We start from the raw sequence: 18,478 nt of genomic DNA on the forward strand, positions 1-18,478 counted from the left end.
TGTCTACCTTTTCTCCCCAAACCTTGCTCAGGGGATCTCTCCCCCAGTAGCAGAAATATGAATGTGTTAAACGAAGAAGCAAAGGAAAGCATTTTCTGGTGAGTTTTATCTGGGTGCTGGAACATCAGGAGTTTTCAGTCCAATGCCACAGCCTATTAAGAAACTGAATCAGGGCTGGGGTTGAGGCTCAGCAGTAGAGAACTCACCTAGCATGTGAGGCCCTGGGTTTGATCCTCAACACCAAGAAACAAAGAAATGAAAGAAACCGAAACTGAATCAGAAGAAACTGCATCTTGCTTCTGCCAGCAAGAGCAGGGCTGGGAAGAGGGTGTGGCCAGTAGGCAGGGTCCCAGGTCAAGTGCACAGATGTGGCTTATTCCTTATACTTGGAGGCTGAAGGAAGTGGGGTAAGGAGACTCAAAAATGGCTAACAGGACTACTATGGGGTCCTAGGGAACTTTCAAAGCCCCAGCATCCAGGACCCACTTCAAACTAAATCAGAACCCCGGGAAGGAGGGAACCCAGGTAACAGTTCTCAAAAGCTCCCCAGGTGATTCCAACAATACACACATACCTTGGAACTCAGTGTCCTGCAGCCTCAAAACAGGAATACAGGGAGCAAGTCAATGCACCCACTCCCAGTAGGCAAATAATGGGGGATTTTTATTGCCTGCCTAGCACCAAAAGTTTTGAGACATGTTTTCCCAATATTGCCTAAGCCGCCCCAGTAGTGGGGACTATGGGTACACAAAACCCCACCCAGCTCAAAAGGAGCTATCTTTTTAAGCCATTACTTGAGTGCATACTACCAATGTCAGTGTGAGCCTACCCAGAAGCTGTTTAGTGTGCTCTATGCCCATCCCTGTCATCGTTTGTGTACACAAAATTTAAGCAGTTTAGAATGTCCTTCCTCTTTTCACCATTTTTTGATGAAAAAAATAAAATTCTGGAGATTATTTAACTGGTTCAAAGTCATACAGCCACGAAGAAGCCAAGATTTAAACTGGGCTGCTGGCTTCCAAGCCTGCCAGGCTTTAACATCACACTGGTCTTTGCAACAAGCACTAGATCAGTTGTTGGGGTCTCAGTACTCTGCCACCGACTCTGACACCTTAGCCAAAACCTCCTTCACACCTCTTGACAGAGTCTGCGGGCCTCCTCTAGTTTATCCACAACTGGTCCTGCAACCTGGAGTCTGCACTTCAGATCAATCCACTGGACTGCAAACTTGGACAACCCTTCTAACATCAATCTCTTCCTCAACAATGTGAGGTAATCACATTCTCTTTACTATCTTACCTTTTTCAACCATGTTCTTCCTATCAACTACTGTTGATATCCAAAAAGTTGGCTCTGGCTCAATTACCAGTTTTGGGTGATACTCAAAAGCCCTCTCTTCATCTCTAACAGAAATCAAAATCATTTTGAGAAAGGGAATGTGCTTTTTTCCAGGTCAACAGAATGCAGCGGCTGGTGGACTAAATGGTTTTAATCACCAAGTTGCCAACTGGTTAAATGTGCGTGCTGTTAGCTGGTTCCCCCATCAACTCACTAAATGCTGTACTATATGCTATCTTGGGTTATCCTGTTTTGCCATGCACATGTGAGGCACTGGGTTCAGTCCTCAGCACCACACAAAAATAAATATATTGTGTCCGTCTTAAAAAAAAATCTTAAAAATATGTTCCCCAAATTTGCCAGGTGTGGTACACCTGTAATCCCAGCAGCCCAGGAGGCTGAGGCAGGAGGATAGAAAGTTCAAAGGTAGCCTCAGCAACTTAGCAAAGCCATAAGCAACTTGGTGAGACCTATTTTCAAAATTAAAAATAAAAAGGGCTGGCTACCCTCCTGGGCTCAATTCCTGGTATCAATAAATATCCCCCAAATTTGATATTTACCAGTCCTCATCTAAAATAAGATTTACCAATGATATGGCCACATTTCTAAGAATTAAAATGAGTGGGAAGGGCTGGGGATGTGGCTCAAGCGGTAGCACGCTCGCCTGGCATGCGTGGGGCCCGGGTTCGATCCTCAGCACCACATACAAAGATATTGTGTCCGCCGAAAACTTAAAAAATAAATATTTTTTTAAAAAATGAGTGGGAAGACTAGATAAGAACAGCCATAAAAGTCAGTTTCAAATTATGCTTATGAGAAAAATAGTGAACACAGACTAAAATAATGCCAACCCATCCACATAACAACTTCAATCTCCTTGACATGGAAACACTTTAGTGATATGAAGTCATGTATCACTTAGCATCCCTAAGGACAAAGGTAAGTAGGCATGTCTAGAAGTGGCTTAACCAGCCAAGTGCAATAGTGCATGCCTATAATCCTTGGGACTCAAAAGAGGCTGAGGCAAGAGGATCAAATTCAACCCCAGAAGACCATCTCCAAAAAAAAAAAAAAAAAACCTTAATCATAATTGTTTTCAAAAATTTCCTCATACAATGGCATATATTGCAGCTGTCTGCAGTATATGACCTCACAAGTACATTTCAGATTCATACAAAATGAAAAGGCTGATAGGCACACAATGGTTAGCATTTCTACCTTTATACTTTGATCACATAAGCAAAACTTCCTAAAACAAAAAATTTTGAATGGAGGTATTACAATGTAATGTACTATTGGCATTTTCCCCATAAACACTTCTACAATTGAAAAGATGTCTTAACAACTCCTGACATGATCGCCCTTACAATTTAGATTGACCAAGAAAAAAGTAGAAATAGGGCTTTGGGGATGAGTGGACTATGTCCTGAATACACTAATAGGATGCGTTACACCTTTTCCTGGTCTTGAGTCACCTCTCAAGTTTCTCAATGATACATATGTTTAATAGAAGTACTCTAAAATATCACTTCCTTTCAGGTCACCACAACCATCTTCACTGAAGCTTCCAGAATCATAAAAGGTAGATACCTTTATTAAGGTTCAGTTAAGCCCTCCTAATAGTCCAATATACAAACTGGGCAGGCAATAACCCCAGCCTCACCCTCTGAAGTTCAAACAGGACTTCTAGTTAATTTGTTGTCCCCATGAAACCTAAGACATTCATGAGCCAGCGGTTTTCACTAGTGTACTATTATAGTACTCAACTTCATGGCTTTCTTGGGGATACTAAAACTGAACACATAATTCTGTGGCTGTTAAAAAAAAATTGATTGGGACTAGATATGCAGCTGTGATAGAGCACTTGCCTAATACATACAAGGAACCACAAACAAATAAACCCCAACTAGACCGGATCTTTTACCCCTAAACATTAATTAGAACATGCAGTTGTTTCCTCCCTTAACCCTCCATAAGGCACTCATTTCTTCATATAACCTTAGCCTCTCCTTGTTATTCCATTGGAAGCTCTGCCTTTAAGTTTCCTTTAGTATCTTTCCATTAGACTAAATTTACCAATTTCAACCTGCTGTTGCACTAAAAGGCTTTTCAAAAGTCCTTCAACTGGAGATCCACTTCTAACAACTCCAGGTCCAAAAGTCCTCTGCAGAGCATTGAAAGCTTTACTATCTACCTATCTATTTATGCTGGGGATTAAACTCAAGGCCTTGTGCATGCAAAGCAAACACTCTACCAACTGAGCTACATCCCCAGCCCACAACTATCACTTCTTAATTACCTCAATCTAAAACTAAGGTGAAGATAAACTGCTCATTTGATTGGGTCAAATACAAATTTGTTTTCTTTCTAGATAATGAGCTGGTGGTGTGACTTACTATACCACATTCCAACAAATGCCCGTGTCATGGGTTTAGCCTTGTGAAGGTGTAACAATTAAGTGACAACCCCACATTTCCATTTCTATTTGTAAAATACTCTCATTAAAAACTTACCATAGGTGGTTTTATCTAAACTAAATTTTCTCATTACAATGAAATTCTAGTGGCAAAGTTCTCAAAGGAATGTTTGTTTCAAAAAACTTGCCAGAGTTTGAGAAGTTATTTCCTGGGGGAGTTAATTCTTTCAAAGAAACTTGAGCTCCACAGTATTCTTGTTATACTCACCATAATTTCCACTTTCTTTTTCAAATGATCAAAACAATAGTAACCACCCTCACAGGGCCCTCACCAAAGCCAGCATTGTAATACTAAGCAACTTAATCCCAACAATGTTCATCTTGGTGTGGATCTTAACATCTATGGCTCTGTCACCTAAGAACCCGTCCACCCCGAAAATGAAATCTGAATGAGGTCATGTACTTCAACAAGGCTTGTGGGGTGGGGAGAGGCGGGGCAGGGTTTCAACCGTAACTATTTTTCTGTTATTTTTTTTTGAGGATTAAGTTTGCTCTAGAAATCAACCATAATAATTTTGACCTCTAGTGAACATCTGAAGTCATCACATCACCTCAGGCCTCTCCAAATGATGGCTGGTAAGCACAGTATCTATATTTTGAGATTTTCATTTTCTGAAGACAAATCTAACTTATAGTTAAGGTACAAAAATGCCCATTCTAAAGACTTTTGTGCTTAGATAATTTTACAATGTTTTCTTAGAACTGAATGGAAAATTAAGGATAAAAAAATAACACTTTTACACATGCATTTCATGTTAAGAATCACCTTTGACTACTGTTATGTGTTCCAGATAATTGAGAAAATCCCAGGCTACTAAATGATGAATCTAAATACTGTATTAGGAATTTCTATAATAAAACAAAGGAAATGCTGCACAGACAAGACTAAGCAGTTACTTTAGGTTTAACAAGTTGTAATGATCTCTTCTCAGAGCCTGAATGAAGGGTAGAGGTATAGTCTTCAGAAAATGCAATGAATCCTTAAAGCGGAATGGGAATTACCATGGATGTTCAAAGTCAAATTCAACATTACCGGACTGTTTTATGGATAAAAATATAACTCCAACCCAGTTTTTCTTCAGTGACTTTTAATTACAAAAATCTTTCATGTTCTCAAAAAAATGGAAAACCAGAAGGCAACAGTCTGGCAGTACAAAAATATACAACTGGAAGAGATTACCAACTAAATTGGACAAGTAAATCCAATTTAAGATTATGAAAACAAAAGCACATTTAGACAAAGTACTAAACCAGTGGTCTTACATAACCAGGCATGTTTTATCATCTAGAATTCTTCTAAATTACATATGGCTAAATCACTCTGGAAAAATGTCAATAGGCCTATAATCTGGCTATGTATGCTTTGAAAGATCTTTACAATTGATATCATACCCGATTAAGCAGCACTGTACCAAAATGAACCAGAGCTCTGATATAATAAAAAGGTAGCTAGGATCTCCCATCCAGAAAGATATATGCTTCATGTGAACTACTACTAACTGCAAACTAATAGGGTGCATATACCATTTACAGATCACATGATCTTTAAAGATCTGTAACATATTCAAGTATATAAATGGTAGCTGACATGTATCTAAATGTCACAAAACTAAAGTTCATCTGGCTAATTTATAAATTGTTTTGAACTTTTTGAAAGATGGAGGTCAGAAGTAACCCACAACGAAATGAGAACCACAGATCAAGCATCTGCAACTGTTGCTTTCTTAAATCATTAAGAAGTACTAACAGTGACCTCTAGTGAACATCAGTAGCGATCACAAGTCAAAATTGATTTCTTTCACTACAGTCAACTGAGAAAATGGATGATTTGCTAATGTGACCTATAATTTTAGCAATTATAGGACAGTAAAATTTCCAAATAACCAAAATTTATAATGTCAAATCAATTTCATATCCTGTATATTTTCTTTTTGGTACCAGGGAATGAACCCTGGGGTGCTTAACCACTGAACCACATCCCCAGCCCCCTTTTTATATTTTATTTACAAACAGGGTCTTCGCTGAGTTGCTTGACTTTGAATTTGCAATTCTCCTGCTTTAGCCTCCCAAGCTGCTAGGATTAAAGGCATGTGCCACTGTCCCTGGCTCATATTCCATATAAGTCAAAAGATTGGCTAGGGTTTCTAGTTAAAAATAATTACAAAATTGACAACTCCTTGGGGAGGTTAAATTCCAGGTTCTGAATCATTTCTGTTAGCCACATCTATCCACAGTCTGTCAAAGTTTTACAGAAACCTTTTCAATGTAAGACCCTATGTGTTGAATACTGCCCCCCCCAAAAAAACTTAAAAAAAAAAAAAAACACAAATAAACCCCAAAACAAAACCCACAAACCAAAAAGAAAAAAAAAAAAAAAAAAAATCAACATACACTGGTTTGTTCCGAACAGGAACAGGTCTTAACATGCAGAAATGCCAAAAGACAAAAGGTCCAAACCTGGAGCTCCCAGTAGGTCAGTGTCTTTCTTGATCATGTGTAACTGTGTAAAAGCTCATCTCCTTATTGAGCCTGACACCAATTCTCTCCTCTTTGTGTGAAAGGTTCGTAGGACCACTAGAAATAATTTGTCTTTTATTTTTTGGTGTTTGGTGCTGGTGATTGAAACCTGGGTCTCACATGTGCTAGGCAAGCAAGCGCTCTACCCACTGTGTTCCAAGAACCTAAATCTTAGCGTCCCCTTTTAGACTGAACTCAATCCAATGTCTTTAGAGACAAAGTCAGTACAATGTGATCCAAACTATCTTCAAAGACCAAATTTAAGGAAACTAAGCCACAAAAGACTGTTGCATTATGATTTAATCTAATTGCACAAAAAATTTGAAATTACAACTCCTCCAGATTTCTAAGAGGAAGGTTATGCATGCCTCCATATTCAATTCTGCACTGTTACATTTGAACCATATTGTGAATTTTACATCATGATGGATCAGTTTGGAATTTCCATGCAACACTTCAAATTATAAAATGGAAGCAAATTTTAAAACTTTGTGGAAGCTTTTCATGCTAAAGATAAAAGCCATTTTTATGGGTAACTTAACTTCAGATACCATATGCCAGGTTGCTGCTTATTTTAAAATGTTAGTCACCAAATATCATGGACCCTGAACTGGCTGGCTTCAACTCCCAAAATATGCTTAACTACTAACAATAAGGTGACAACCAAAAATTCCCTTCACTTCAAAAGACTATTCCATAGTGCCTCTCCATTGTGTTTCTTATAAAATAAGAGCTGTGCAATCAACTGCTTTCTATGGGAAAAGAACAATGGTAACAGTGGGTTCAACTGACTATTATACAATTATGCTAATATTTTATTAATTCAAAAGCACTTTACAAGAAAATATAAGTATGGCTTCCAATAGGAATGTTATACCTGGACTTGGTACCAAGCTCAGATTTGAGTTTGCAAGGAAAAACAGGCTTTCAAGTTAAACAACAATTTGTAACCAAAACTTTAATCCCAAGGATTCTCACAAAACATATTACAAATGACAGCATGGAAAAAAAATCTTGCACAGTAACTCAAAAAAGTTCAGCTCTACAATGTACCCTTAAACTGGCAGGACATGGGTATTTTAAAATCTCAAATTTACAAATAATGAATGTTACAAATAGCTATGCATTCACATATAGCAATCACATAAGAACTTATGACCTAAGCAAAGGTAAATTTTCTTGAAACTTATCAGATTCTATACCAGCTAGGCAACCTCTGCCCAGGGGTGAAGACTAGTTGAATTTTACAAAACCTCTAGTTTAATAGTGCCGATTTTATCATCTTTACCTGCTTGCCTGTGTTCACCGCTGCTTTTAAAGACTGCTTATTCATCTACACCTGTGTATTATACTTCAGCTATGAAAAAAGGAAATTTAACTGATTTTTTTTGCCAGTTTTATTCCTATAACATTAGAACATCACACTTTAGCTGGGCAGGATTTAGAGGTTTATTTTCAGTCTATGCAAGACTAAAGTTCAAAGCAAATTCAATTTTGCTTAAGGGAACATTGTAAAGTAACAATTATTGGTATTACATGCCTCATATGATCCATTTCAAACCATAGAGAATTACATCATATGTGTCACTGTTCCAAGAGACAAATAAATTTGAACAGCTAAAACATCTTAAAAATGCACCAAGCTTATGAAGTCTCAAACAAAACTTGAATTTTCTGTACATACTCCTGTCAAATGAAGTTATTTCCTGTACACCACTTCTCTTGCAGACTGGTCTTCTATTTCCTTTCATTTGACCTAGATCGGCTAAAAACAAGAACAAAAAACAAAATTTGATATTTGCAATTTGGTTACTCTCAGTGACAAAAGCATCATCATTTAAAAAACTTAAAAATCTTATGGCTTAAAAGAGACTATGCACGTTCTTAAGCAGCTTAAGTCTTTAGACAGCTTACCTACGAGACCTAGAGAAGGATCGGGACGGCTTGTGATTTCTCTCCCGAGACAGTGATCTCTCTCTTCTCCTATCTCTAGAAAGGGACCTAACCAAAGAAGAATAGAATGTTAGAGCAATTTATTTATGATAATTATACCCAGCAGAAACAATTTTCTAAGTCTGAAAACTCAAAGATGACTCATACTACAACTTAACAGTGGCTTTATATGCTGTTTGATTCACTAAAGTCAAGGTTTATCACATTAAGTCATTCTGAAGACAGCAAAGGAATGAGAAACACTACCATTCCTGAAAACGTGGCTTAAAGACAAAATTATTTACCTGCTCCGGCTGCGAGAGAAGCTTCTCCTTCTTGGAGATCTAAAAGCAGAAACAAGAAAATTAGCCTAATTGTCAGTTACTATTAATGGCGTGAGGCATTTCCCAACTTTTCAATCTCACTGTTGGGCCCAGTGAATGTGCCGAAGAACTGGCACCCATCGTCCAAAAATAAAAAAAGAAAAGAAAAAAAAGGCACAGAAGGATTAAGGAACAAAAAGCTCAAGTGAAAAGCAGGTATTCCAACCATGGATTCATTTTAACAAAGAATGCTTCACAGCAGATCTGTCCAATGCAAAACTTCATGTCAAACTAACTTCACTACCCAAACACCACACCAAAATGTAGTCCCACAAGTAGTTCCAAAAACAGTACCATAAACCAGTATTTGGAACCCATGCAAACCTATAAGTCCGTAAGGAGACTTAGGTACCAGGTGGATAGTGTAATTTTGTGAAAACGCGATAGGTGTAAATATTGATGCCACTTAGTGCTACATTAGAACTGCATTTGTGATCGTCACATTTAAGAGTGTGTTTAGGCTTATCAAATTACCTTAGCTTGGCCCACACTTCACCCCCAAATTTTTAAAATTTTGAAAACTGTTAGTAAAACCATTTAAAGGTGATAGGATTCAACAAATTTTTGCTAGGAAGAAAAGCTAAAATCTGTTAGAGATATTAAAATTTTTAGTTTGGCATCTCACACATGCAAATAAGTTCCACTTGAAGGTCTAGTTACATTATGAGTTCCCTATCACCCTTAAAAGTTTTTTTTCAAGCAATATATATGTACGTTACCATTCAATTATGCACAGCCAGCCTTTGATCCAGAAAAAGAATTACTTTAAGCCGCTTACTCCTTATTTTAACCAGCAGTAAACTGTATAAGCAGGAAAAACTTACTAGTTTTGGGTTTCAACAAGCTAGAAATGGTGAGGTGAGGCTGCCGGACTGACGGCCAGGAAGAATTTGCTGAAAAGGTTTTGCCAGATGTTGCGTTGGATTTAGTTGGTTGGCGAAGGGGGTGTTGTGGATTTTTCCTGCTTTTTTGTTAGCCGAAGGCTGCTGCTGTAGTTGTTGTGAAGACATTTGGTAAATAAACAGCTGAGCTGATTGGCCAGGAATGTGTGGGCGGTCGAGGTGGCTGCTGCCGATTTGGTTAAGGTTGGAGAGAAGGCTGAGAGAAAACAGCATGCTCGGGAACCAAAGGGCGGTGCAACCTGACGACTGGCCAGCCTGGGTCATGTGAAACGACACCAGCCAAGCTGAATGGGGCGCGCTGGTCACATGACGCTGAAAGGGCTAGTTGACTGGCTAATGCAGATTCAGAGGGTGGTGAGAAGAGACATGATGGTGACTCTGTAACGGGGTTCATTTTTATTAATAGATGGACCAAAAAGCACAAAAAAAATGAAAAACAAGCCATCAGTACAACCATCTATTAGCTAACAAATACTCTTTATTATGATGGGCAACAGTGTGTTGTTTTTCAAAATAGCAAAAGGGGCAAGATTTTGAACTCCTATCTCCTAGGACTTCACTCACCTGTAAGAGGTAAATTTAGTCCTATAGAAACTATTTTGGAGGTTTGAGGAGATGTGGAGTTAGCATCCAGACAATACTGCCTGGTCCAAGAATGATGCCATTTTCAATTATAAAAAAACTGAATTCTCTCCTATTTGGGATTGAAGAACAGATGACTGGGATTACTTCGTTTTTAGCCCCCTTTATTGGTCAGTGACTTAAGTTAGTTTCAGAATGATTTCTACTTTACCAGTTGTAACATTAAAACAGCTGCCTGTTTGATAAATATTACAATTGTGCTAGTAGAAAACACATTTTTGTGAAGAGCTAGAGTTGAATGTAATGTTCGTCATTATGGAGTCAAGAAATGGAAAAAGGCCTAAACTGAAGTATAAGGGAAGACTTGGAAAGATGCAACTAGAAGATGAACTAGAAGATAGATCCAAGATAGAAGTTACTGACTACCAACATGAACAATGACCTACAGACAAAAAAGCCAACACTCAGCACAACTCACATACCCCAAACTACACCCAGCAAATGTTTCGTAGAAACCTCCGAATCTTCACAGTAAGTTTACAACCCACCAACAAACTTTAGGAGAAATACCTGCTCCTACTAGCTACTCCATTACACCGATATCTCTAAAACACGCTCTCTCTCAAGTACCTGCGGCGAGGTGGAGGACTCCTCCTACGATAATCATCTCGAGGACGACGACCCCAAGACGGAGGTGGGCCACGATTTCGACTTCTTTTTTCACCATTCGAGAGTTCCACTCTTACACGGCAGCCACAAAGTGTTCTATGGAAAAGCAGAGACATTAACTTTATGATGTCTATTACAGGGAAAAGTAAACATTCAGTTAGTTACTTCTTGCAAGGAACCTATCTGCAGGTCTATGACCTTTTAATACCAAAAACAAGTTTTAGTTTCCTTTTCCTTATTTTTTAACCACTGCAGACTGAATCCAGGAGCCCTTTACTGCTACTGAGCTAAATCCCAAGTCCTTTTCATTCTTTGAGACAAGGTCTAAATTGTTGAGACTGGCCTTGAACTTTCGATCCTCCTGCCTGAGACTCCCCAGAGGTTGCTGAAATAAGCAGGCATAACTACTAGGACCAGCTTAGTTTCACTTTTCTAAACTATAAAATGGCTGCGCTTGACTCCCAGTCTAATGTGGCACACGCCTGAAATCCCAGTGGCTTGGGAGGCTAAGGCAGGAGGATTGCCTGTTCAAAGCCATCCTCAGCAACGGAGAGGCACTAAGAACTCAATGAGACCTTGTCTCTAAATACAAAATAGGGCTGGGGATGTGGCTCAGTGGTTGGTGCCCCTGAGTTCAATCCCCAGTACCAAAAGGAAAAAAAGGGAAAAAGAACTAGTTCTATATCCCTATGTGATTTCTTCCCTGGAGGTAGGTCCCAGCATTTATTTATTATTCAACTTAGTCACTCTCCTCCAACCTTCTCTGTAAATAGGGCTCTAAGCCAAGACAAAACCATTTTGGACATTTTTCTCCCCTCAATCACAAAGGTCTCCCATTTTATTTGTCCACAGCCATTAAGTTTCAACAAGCCACTATATCTGAACAGTAAGTGGGAAGAGATGTGTCCTGGAAAACTGTTATGTAACCTGTAATGACCTTTCATATATGACTATAGAGCTAACTCTTGGATCCTCTTTTTTGATTACAGTTAAGGAGAAAAGGATCTCATCTAAGGCAATATGACTTGCTTCAAGAAAATTTGAAACAGAATTTTTGGATCAATGGTTTTCCTTGGTTTTATGAACTGATTTTCAAATGCCAGGAAGTGAGAGAAGATCAACACACCTGTTACTCTGACAAGTATTATTATCAATCAACTAGTAGGACACTATAAACAAAGGTAAATAGTTCATACTTCCTAAATAAAAATATCTCAAACACTTAAAATAGTACAATAAGCCTCTGCATAATCATAATTTTAAATAAAGAATATAGAATCTCAAGTCACCTAAAAGCCACAAAAATCTTTAAAACAAAACAAAAACAGGCAACAAATTTACCATTAGTATACATTAATCTTTAAATTACCTTCCATCTAGCTCTCGGACAGCATCAGCGGCATCTCGGGGATCTTCAAATTCAACAAAAGCAAAGCCGGGAGGGTTTCTAGCAACCCACACACTTCGGAGTGGTCCATAGTAGCCAAAAGCCCGTTCCAATTCAGTCTTGTTGCCATTGTTTCCAAGATTACCTACATAAACCTTACAGTCCAATGGACAAGAATCACGATGCATTTCTGTAACAAAAAAAAAAGTATACAAATGATTTACAGTTAAAAACAGAGATCATAAGAAAAAATTACAAAATGATAAAAACTCTTGAAATCCCCTTTCTTGGGCTAGGAATATAGTTCAGTGGCAGAGGGCTTGCAAGCTGAGACCCTGTGTGTGATCACCAGCACGGCCCCCCATAAATCAATTTCCCCCTTATTTTTACCAACACCTCCAGGAAACTAGCAAATTAAAAAACAAAACCAAAAAAGCCTCCTTGGAATAATCATATCTGGACCATGAAAGTTGAATTTCACCTAATTCATTTAACCCTTAAAAGAGCCTTTAGATGGCTGGGGCTCAGTGGTAGAGCACTTGCCTTGCAGGTGTGAGGCCCTGGGTTCAATCCTCAGCACCACATTAAAAATAAAGATATTGTCCATCTACAACTTTAAAAAAAATTTTTTTAAAATAAAGAGCCTTTAGGAAAGTTAGTAAAACCTGCTCAAAAACAAACTTTCAGGGAGTCAAAAACCAAGTTAATAAACATGAAAGCCAGTATTTAGTTCGATAATTTTTCTTTTTTTTAATATAGGAAATTGAACCCAATGGTGCTTAACCACTGAGCCAAATCCTCAGCCCTTTTTTATATTTTATTAGGGCCTCACTAAGTTGCTGAGGCTGGCTTTGAATTTGCCATCCTCCTGCCTCTGGAATTACAAATGCACCACTGCCTAGCTTCATTTTCCTAATATATAAAATGGTTAAGCTTGATTCCCTAGTTTAATTTCAAACTAAATTTAACAAATAATAAGATTTGCCACTCTCTTTCATCCTTTCCCAGGCTTAAACAGAGTTAAGACATAAGGCTGACACCATTTTGGCCATTTTATATTACCAACTCCAGCTAAGGCTATCACTGAATGTTAAAGACACCTCGCTTAGCCTGCACAAGGAACTGCGATTCCATCCCCAGCACCAAACATGTACACCTCACACCCCTCAATCCTCACACAACAGTTGGCATGTACAAAATCACAGCTAAAAATACCCCATTTATGTTTGATGTATCAAAATGTATAAATGCATTGTTTTTAACTAAAGAAAACAAAAAAGATTAAAAAAACTCCCCATCATTCATCCACAGCTATTAAGTTCCAACAAAGCCACCACATTTAGACCTAAGTGTGTTTGTAAGCCAAAACCTAACCAGCTTTAATATTCAAATTTTTCTTTCACTTAAGAAAGCATCCCTTTGGGGCTGGTGTTGTGATTCACTGGCAGAGCTCTTTCGTAGCACATGTGAGGCACTGGGTTCCACCCTCAGCACCACATATAAATATACAAGTAAATAAAGTTTTTTTTTTTTTAAAAAAGCATCTCTTTGATCTCTATCACCGTTAAAAAAATTTAACAAAACTTCCTTGATTCCACATTAACTTCCTTTTGTACAGGAACAATGCTAATACACGTCATTACATCCAAGTAGTATGTGGTGCAAATTCCTTAAGCAACAAAACCAAGTGTTCTATCCTCACACCATAAAAAGAAAAAAGTAACCTCAAGGAATACTGCTGACAATAACATAAAGATGTCGATCCAAATGCTCAACAAATATACAAAATGTGGTACAAGTCGTTCAGTAATAAGAAACGAAGGGCTAACAAATGCTACGATATGGAAAAACCTCGAAAACACGTTAAAGCAGAAATAAAAGTGCACTTTCTATATGGTTCCGGGCATATGGAATACCTAAAACAGGTAAATCCAGAGACAGATTAGTGGTTGTCAGCGATTGGGAGGAGCTGGGAGTCCGACTGTTTAATGGCTACAGGTCTCCTTGGGGACATCATGGAAGTGGTTGGGAACTAGATGGCTGCAAAACACTGTTGATTGTATCAAGTAGTACTACTGAATCGTTCCGCTTCAAAATAAATCTTATGTAACTTTCACCTCAAGAAAATTGTTACAGCCACAACCCCAGCAATTTCAGAGGCTGAGGAAGGAGCATTGCTCAAGTTCCTGGACGGCCTTGGCAACTTAGCAAGACACTGTCTCAAAATAAAAAACCTGGGGATATATAATTCAGTGGTAGAGCACCCAGGTTCCCCCCGCCCCCGGAAAAAAAAAGGTTACTAAAAAGGGTATTTCTTATGCAAAAATTCACTGCATTTGGGTCCTTCCTTGATAAATCTTTAATACTGAAAGTCACTCCAACAATAAATTGTTTGATCACGTACGTAAAAGCAACCTTCTCAATTCAGCTGACGGTCTTTTCGTGCACACCACGTTTTTCTCTTAAGTTTATCTAATCAAAAGACCAAGTCCAGACACATCCCCTCTGCCTTGACCCCACCCTGTGAAAATCGATTTTTAAAACACTCTTCCGCGACCGGTTTCAGGCCTATGAATGGGAAGTAACCTTAAGAACACTGCAACTCAACCTCGTTTAAGGGGGAGTGGGGGGAACGGTTAAGATCCGGGCGGTAAAGAAGTCGAATTAAAAAAAACCATCAAACAACAGGTGGCTACGAGGCCATTTCGTATGGGATAAAAAGATCCAATCTCTAATATTGACTTGAAAAAAACCTTGAGCTGTTCCAGGAAAACAAGGAGCCAAAGGGGGGGAAAAAGGCGCCATAAAATCGAAAGGCCATGACCTGGAGCGCAATTCGGTTACGGCTCCCCCCTCTTCTCCTAGAGCCCCGGATCATCCCTGACGCCCCCATGGGGTATGAAGACCTCCTCCCAAGGCCAGGAAACATCCTTCGACGGACCGGGAGCCCCCGCCGCCGCCCGGTGCTGAACGTCACAAAATGGCGGCGGCGCCTCTTTGTCTCAATCTGGCGCCGCCATTGAGCGGCCCCACCTAGGTTGTTATATTCCACTTCCCTTCTTCCCCCGCAAGTCTCTCACCGAGATCGTGGGTTAGAAATGCGGAGGCTCAAATCCACACGATCCGATGGATCTTCCCGCTCCTATTCCGGCTCAGCGTCCACAGATGCGCTCGCTCACCCGGCGTCCACGAAATGGCGGACCACCGCCGTCTCCTCGCCGTATTTATACACCATCCTGGGGTCACGTGATTGGATGAGCTCGCCCAATGAGAAGCGCCGGAGGCCGTGACGTGGCGGCACAAACGCAGCGAGAGTCGCGGTTGCTGGGAGCGCGCTCAGGCGGTTCCGTCAGGTGGGTGGAGACGTGTGGTGGCGCGCGTGGGTGGCCGCAAGCCTGGCGCTCCCCCTTTGTCGATCACCACCTTATCCACAGACCCCACCCCCTCGCTTCCTTCATGTAGGGCGCGGTTTGATAAACAACACCATCGGCGTTAACTCTCCAGCATTGATTATAGAGTCTTTGGCTCCAAACAAGCTTAGAGCATTGGATGCATCATTAATTACCCTTGTGAGCGGTTGGGCTGAGAGCCTCGCGTTTCCAGACGCTATGGAAAGTTGCTCCCTAGGTTACGGACCTGTTTGTGAACCGAGGGCCCAGACTATGACTGTTCGGGTCGCTATTTAAGGAAAAGCCTGGCTCTGAAAAGTTTGACCGACTCTAGCAGGTTTCCCACTTCTCGCCCCCACCTCAGGGCTTGGCACAAAAGGCAAATCTGGAAGTGATCACCGTTATCAAGTAACCGGAAAGGGACATTTTTAAAAGGAAGATTTAGTTTAAATTCTGGGCCCCCAACCAAATGCCAGGAAGAGCATCTTAGCCTCTCTGCAAACAGTCCTTGACCTGCCTGGTAAAGGCTGCTGAATTTACGTGGGCCTCTTCCCCTAGGAAGACTGAGGCAATCCCAGGAATAATATTGGGGGCCAGATGCCATGGCATCCACCTGTAATCCCATCAAGTCCATAGGCTGAAGCAGGAAGATCACAAGTTCGAAGCCAGCCTGAGAAATTCAGCCAGACCTTGTTTCAAAATAAAAAATTGTTGGGGATGTGACTACTCAGTGATAGAGCACCCCTGGGTTCGATTTCCTGACAAAAAAAAAAAAAGGAAAGAAAGAAAAATTTCTGGATATGAAAGATGAAAACTAAACGCATAAGAAATTTAAAAAAAAAATCTGAATACAGAAATTATCTCTCCCCACCCCCACAAGAAGTTGAACCCAGGGGCATTCTACCACTGAGCTGGATCCCCAGCACTCCAGCCCTTTGTAATTTTTGAAACTTCATTGGAGTGTACCACCACCTCCAGCAGAAATTATTCACGTAGACTCGTCACTCGTCAAGTTAAGAACCATGGTACTAAGTTATCTTCCAATTCAGAAACCTACTGCTCCTAACTCACTGAGCCTATATATATATATATATATATATATATATATATATATATATATATATATATATATATATTTAAATTTAAGAAAAAAAAATGTTACTGAAGGCCAGGCACTAATAGTTATGGATAAGATTTAATATTTTAAATATTGTGATTGAATTCCAAGTTTCTATAAAGGAAAAATCTAATAAGAGCATGAACTATAACAATAGTTCCTGAACTACTTAATCCAGTCAGGGTCCTGGCAGGAAAAACAAGGCACACTATAAGGATTAACCACAGAGGGAATTATTTACAAAGGTGTAGACAGAGGGAGGGAGAATCCCAGAGGCAACTCTTAGTCCTCACAGGGGAAAGATGGAGAGCAGGGTTACCAGAATAAACCAGGTGCTGTAGCTATGGAAGAGAGGCTACAAGAATTGTGGCAGCCCCATTTGGGGGGTGTAGGGGTATAGTAAGTGGATTACCCGCTCTTCCCATACTCCTCATCTTTTTCTGTGGTGCTGGAGATAGAACCCAAGGCCTCCTAAATGTTCCACCACTGAGCTAAACTCCCAGCCCCGTTAGTACCATCTTTCAATAGGACTTAAAATTTTTTGCTCCAAATCAACTAGAATCTTGGCCAGGAGAGCTGGTAGTGTAAGCCTAGAGGTCAATCTCCCAGAGCAGGACAGAAAAGGTGGGAGAACTGATCTAGGGCTACACTATTACGTGCTCTACCACACCCAGCAGGAATGTAAATATCTGAATAATTTTTATATTGAGTTCATGTCTTGGGTTAAACTATATTATAAAATTAATCTGTTTATACTTTTAACTGTGGTGACTGAAAATCTTAAAATTATATATGTGGGGATTGAGGGTGTAGCTCAGTGGTAGAGCACTTGCCTTGCATGCATAAGATCCCAAGTTTGGGGATGGGGTTGTAGCTCAGTGGTAGAGCACTCACCTAGCATGTGTGAGGCCCTGGGTTCAATCCTCAGCACCAACTAATTATAAATAAAATGAAGATATTGTGTCCAATTGTAACTAAAAATTTATATATATATATATATATATATATATATATATATATATATAAAGATCCCTAGCACTGCAAAAAAAATTATGTAGCTAACATATTTTAAATTTTTTTTAGTTGTAGATAAACTTTATTTCATTTATTTATTTTTATGTGGTGCTGAGAATTGACCCAGTGCCTTACAAGTGCTAGGCAAGTGCTCCATCACTGAGTTACAACCCCAGCCCTCACATTATATTTTATTAAATATTAGAAAGTATTGACAAACAAATAGAAACTAACCCCACATGATTAAAAAAAAATCATTTAAAGACTTATTTTCGGGGCTGGGGATGTGGCTCAAGTGGTAGTGCGCTCGCCTGGCATGCGTGCGGCCCAGGTTTGATCCTCAGCACCACATACAAACAAATATGTTGTGTCCACTGAAAACTAAAAACTAAAAAATATTAAAAATTAAAAAATTAAATTAAATTAAAAAATAAAAACTTATTTTCTAACAGGCATGGTGTCACATGCCTGTAATCCCAGTGACTGGCTAAGGCAAGAGAATTGCAAGTTCAAGGCCAGCGTCAACAGTTTAGTGAGACCCTGAGCAACTTGATGAGATTTCCTGTCTCAAAATTAAAAAAAAAATAATAAGGGGCTGGGGTTGTGGCTCAGTGGTAGAGCGCTTGCTTACCACATGTGAGGCACTGGGTTTAATCCTTAGCACTACATGAAAATAAATAAATGAAATAAAGGCATTGTATCCATCTACAACTAAAAAATGAAAAAAAAGGACTGGGGATGTGGCGCAGTGGTTAAGCACCCCAATGTTCAA

At 39.5% G+C, this 18,478-nt stretch overlaps 1 protein-coding gene across 1 annotated transcript; it reads right to left on the reverse strand.

Annotated features, from left to right (window-relative positions):
• Nucleotides 1-6,613: 6,613 nt before the first annotated feature.
• Nucleotides 6,614-15,420, reverse strand: Srsf3 (serine and arginine rich splicing factor 3). The gene is made up of 6 exons (XM_046450642.2): nucleotides 15,267-15,420; nucleotides 12,169-12,376; nucleotides 10,761-10,895; nucleotides 8,569-8,607; nucleotides 8,246-8,332; nucleotides 6,614-8,096 (listed from the first exon to the last, which is right to left on the reverse strand). Exons 2-6 carry the CDS (start codon nucleotides 12,372-12,374, stop codon nucleotides 8,069-8,071), a joined length of 495 nt encoding a protein of 164 aa, XP_046306598.1. The 5' UTR covers nucleotides 12,375-12,376; nucleotides 15,267-15,420; the 3' UTR covers nucleotides 6,614-8,068.
• Nucleotides 15,421-18,478: the final 3,058 nt, after the last annotated feature.

Source organism: Marmota monax, unplaced genomic scaffold, assembly GCF_021218885.2.
Source record: "Marmota monax isolate L192 unplaced genomic scaffold, Marmota_monax_Labrador192_F-V1.1 WCK01_AAM20220418_F8-fsc00127, whole genome shotgun sequence".
NCBI classification, from domain to species: domain Eukaryota; kingdom Metazoa; phylum Chordata; class Mammalia; order Rodentia; family Sciuridae; genus Marmota; species Marmota monax.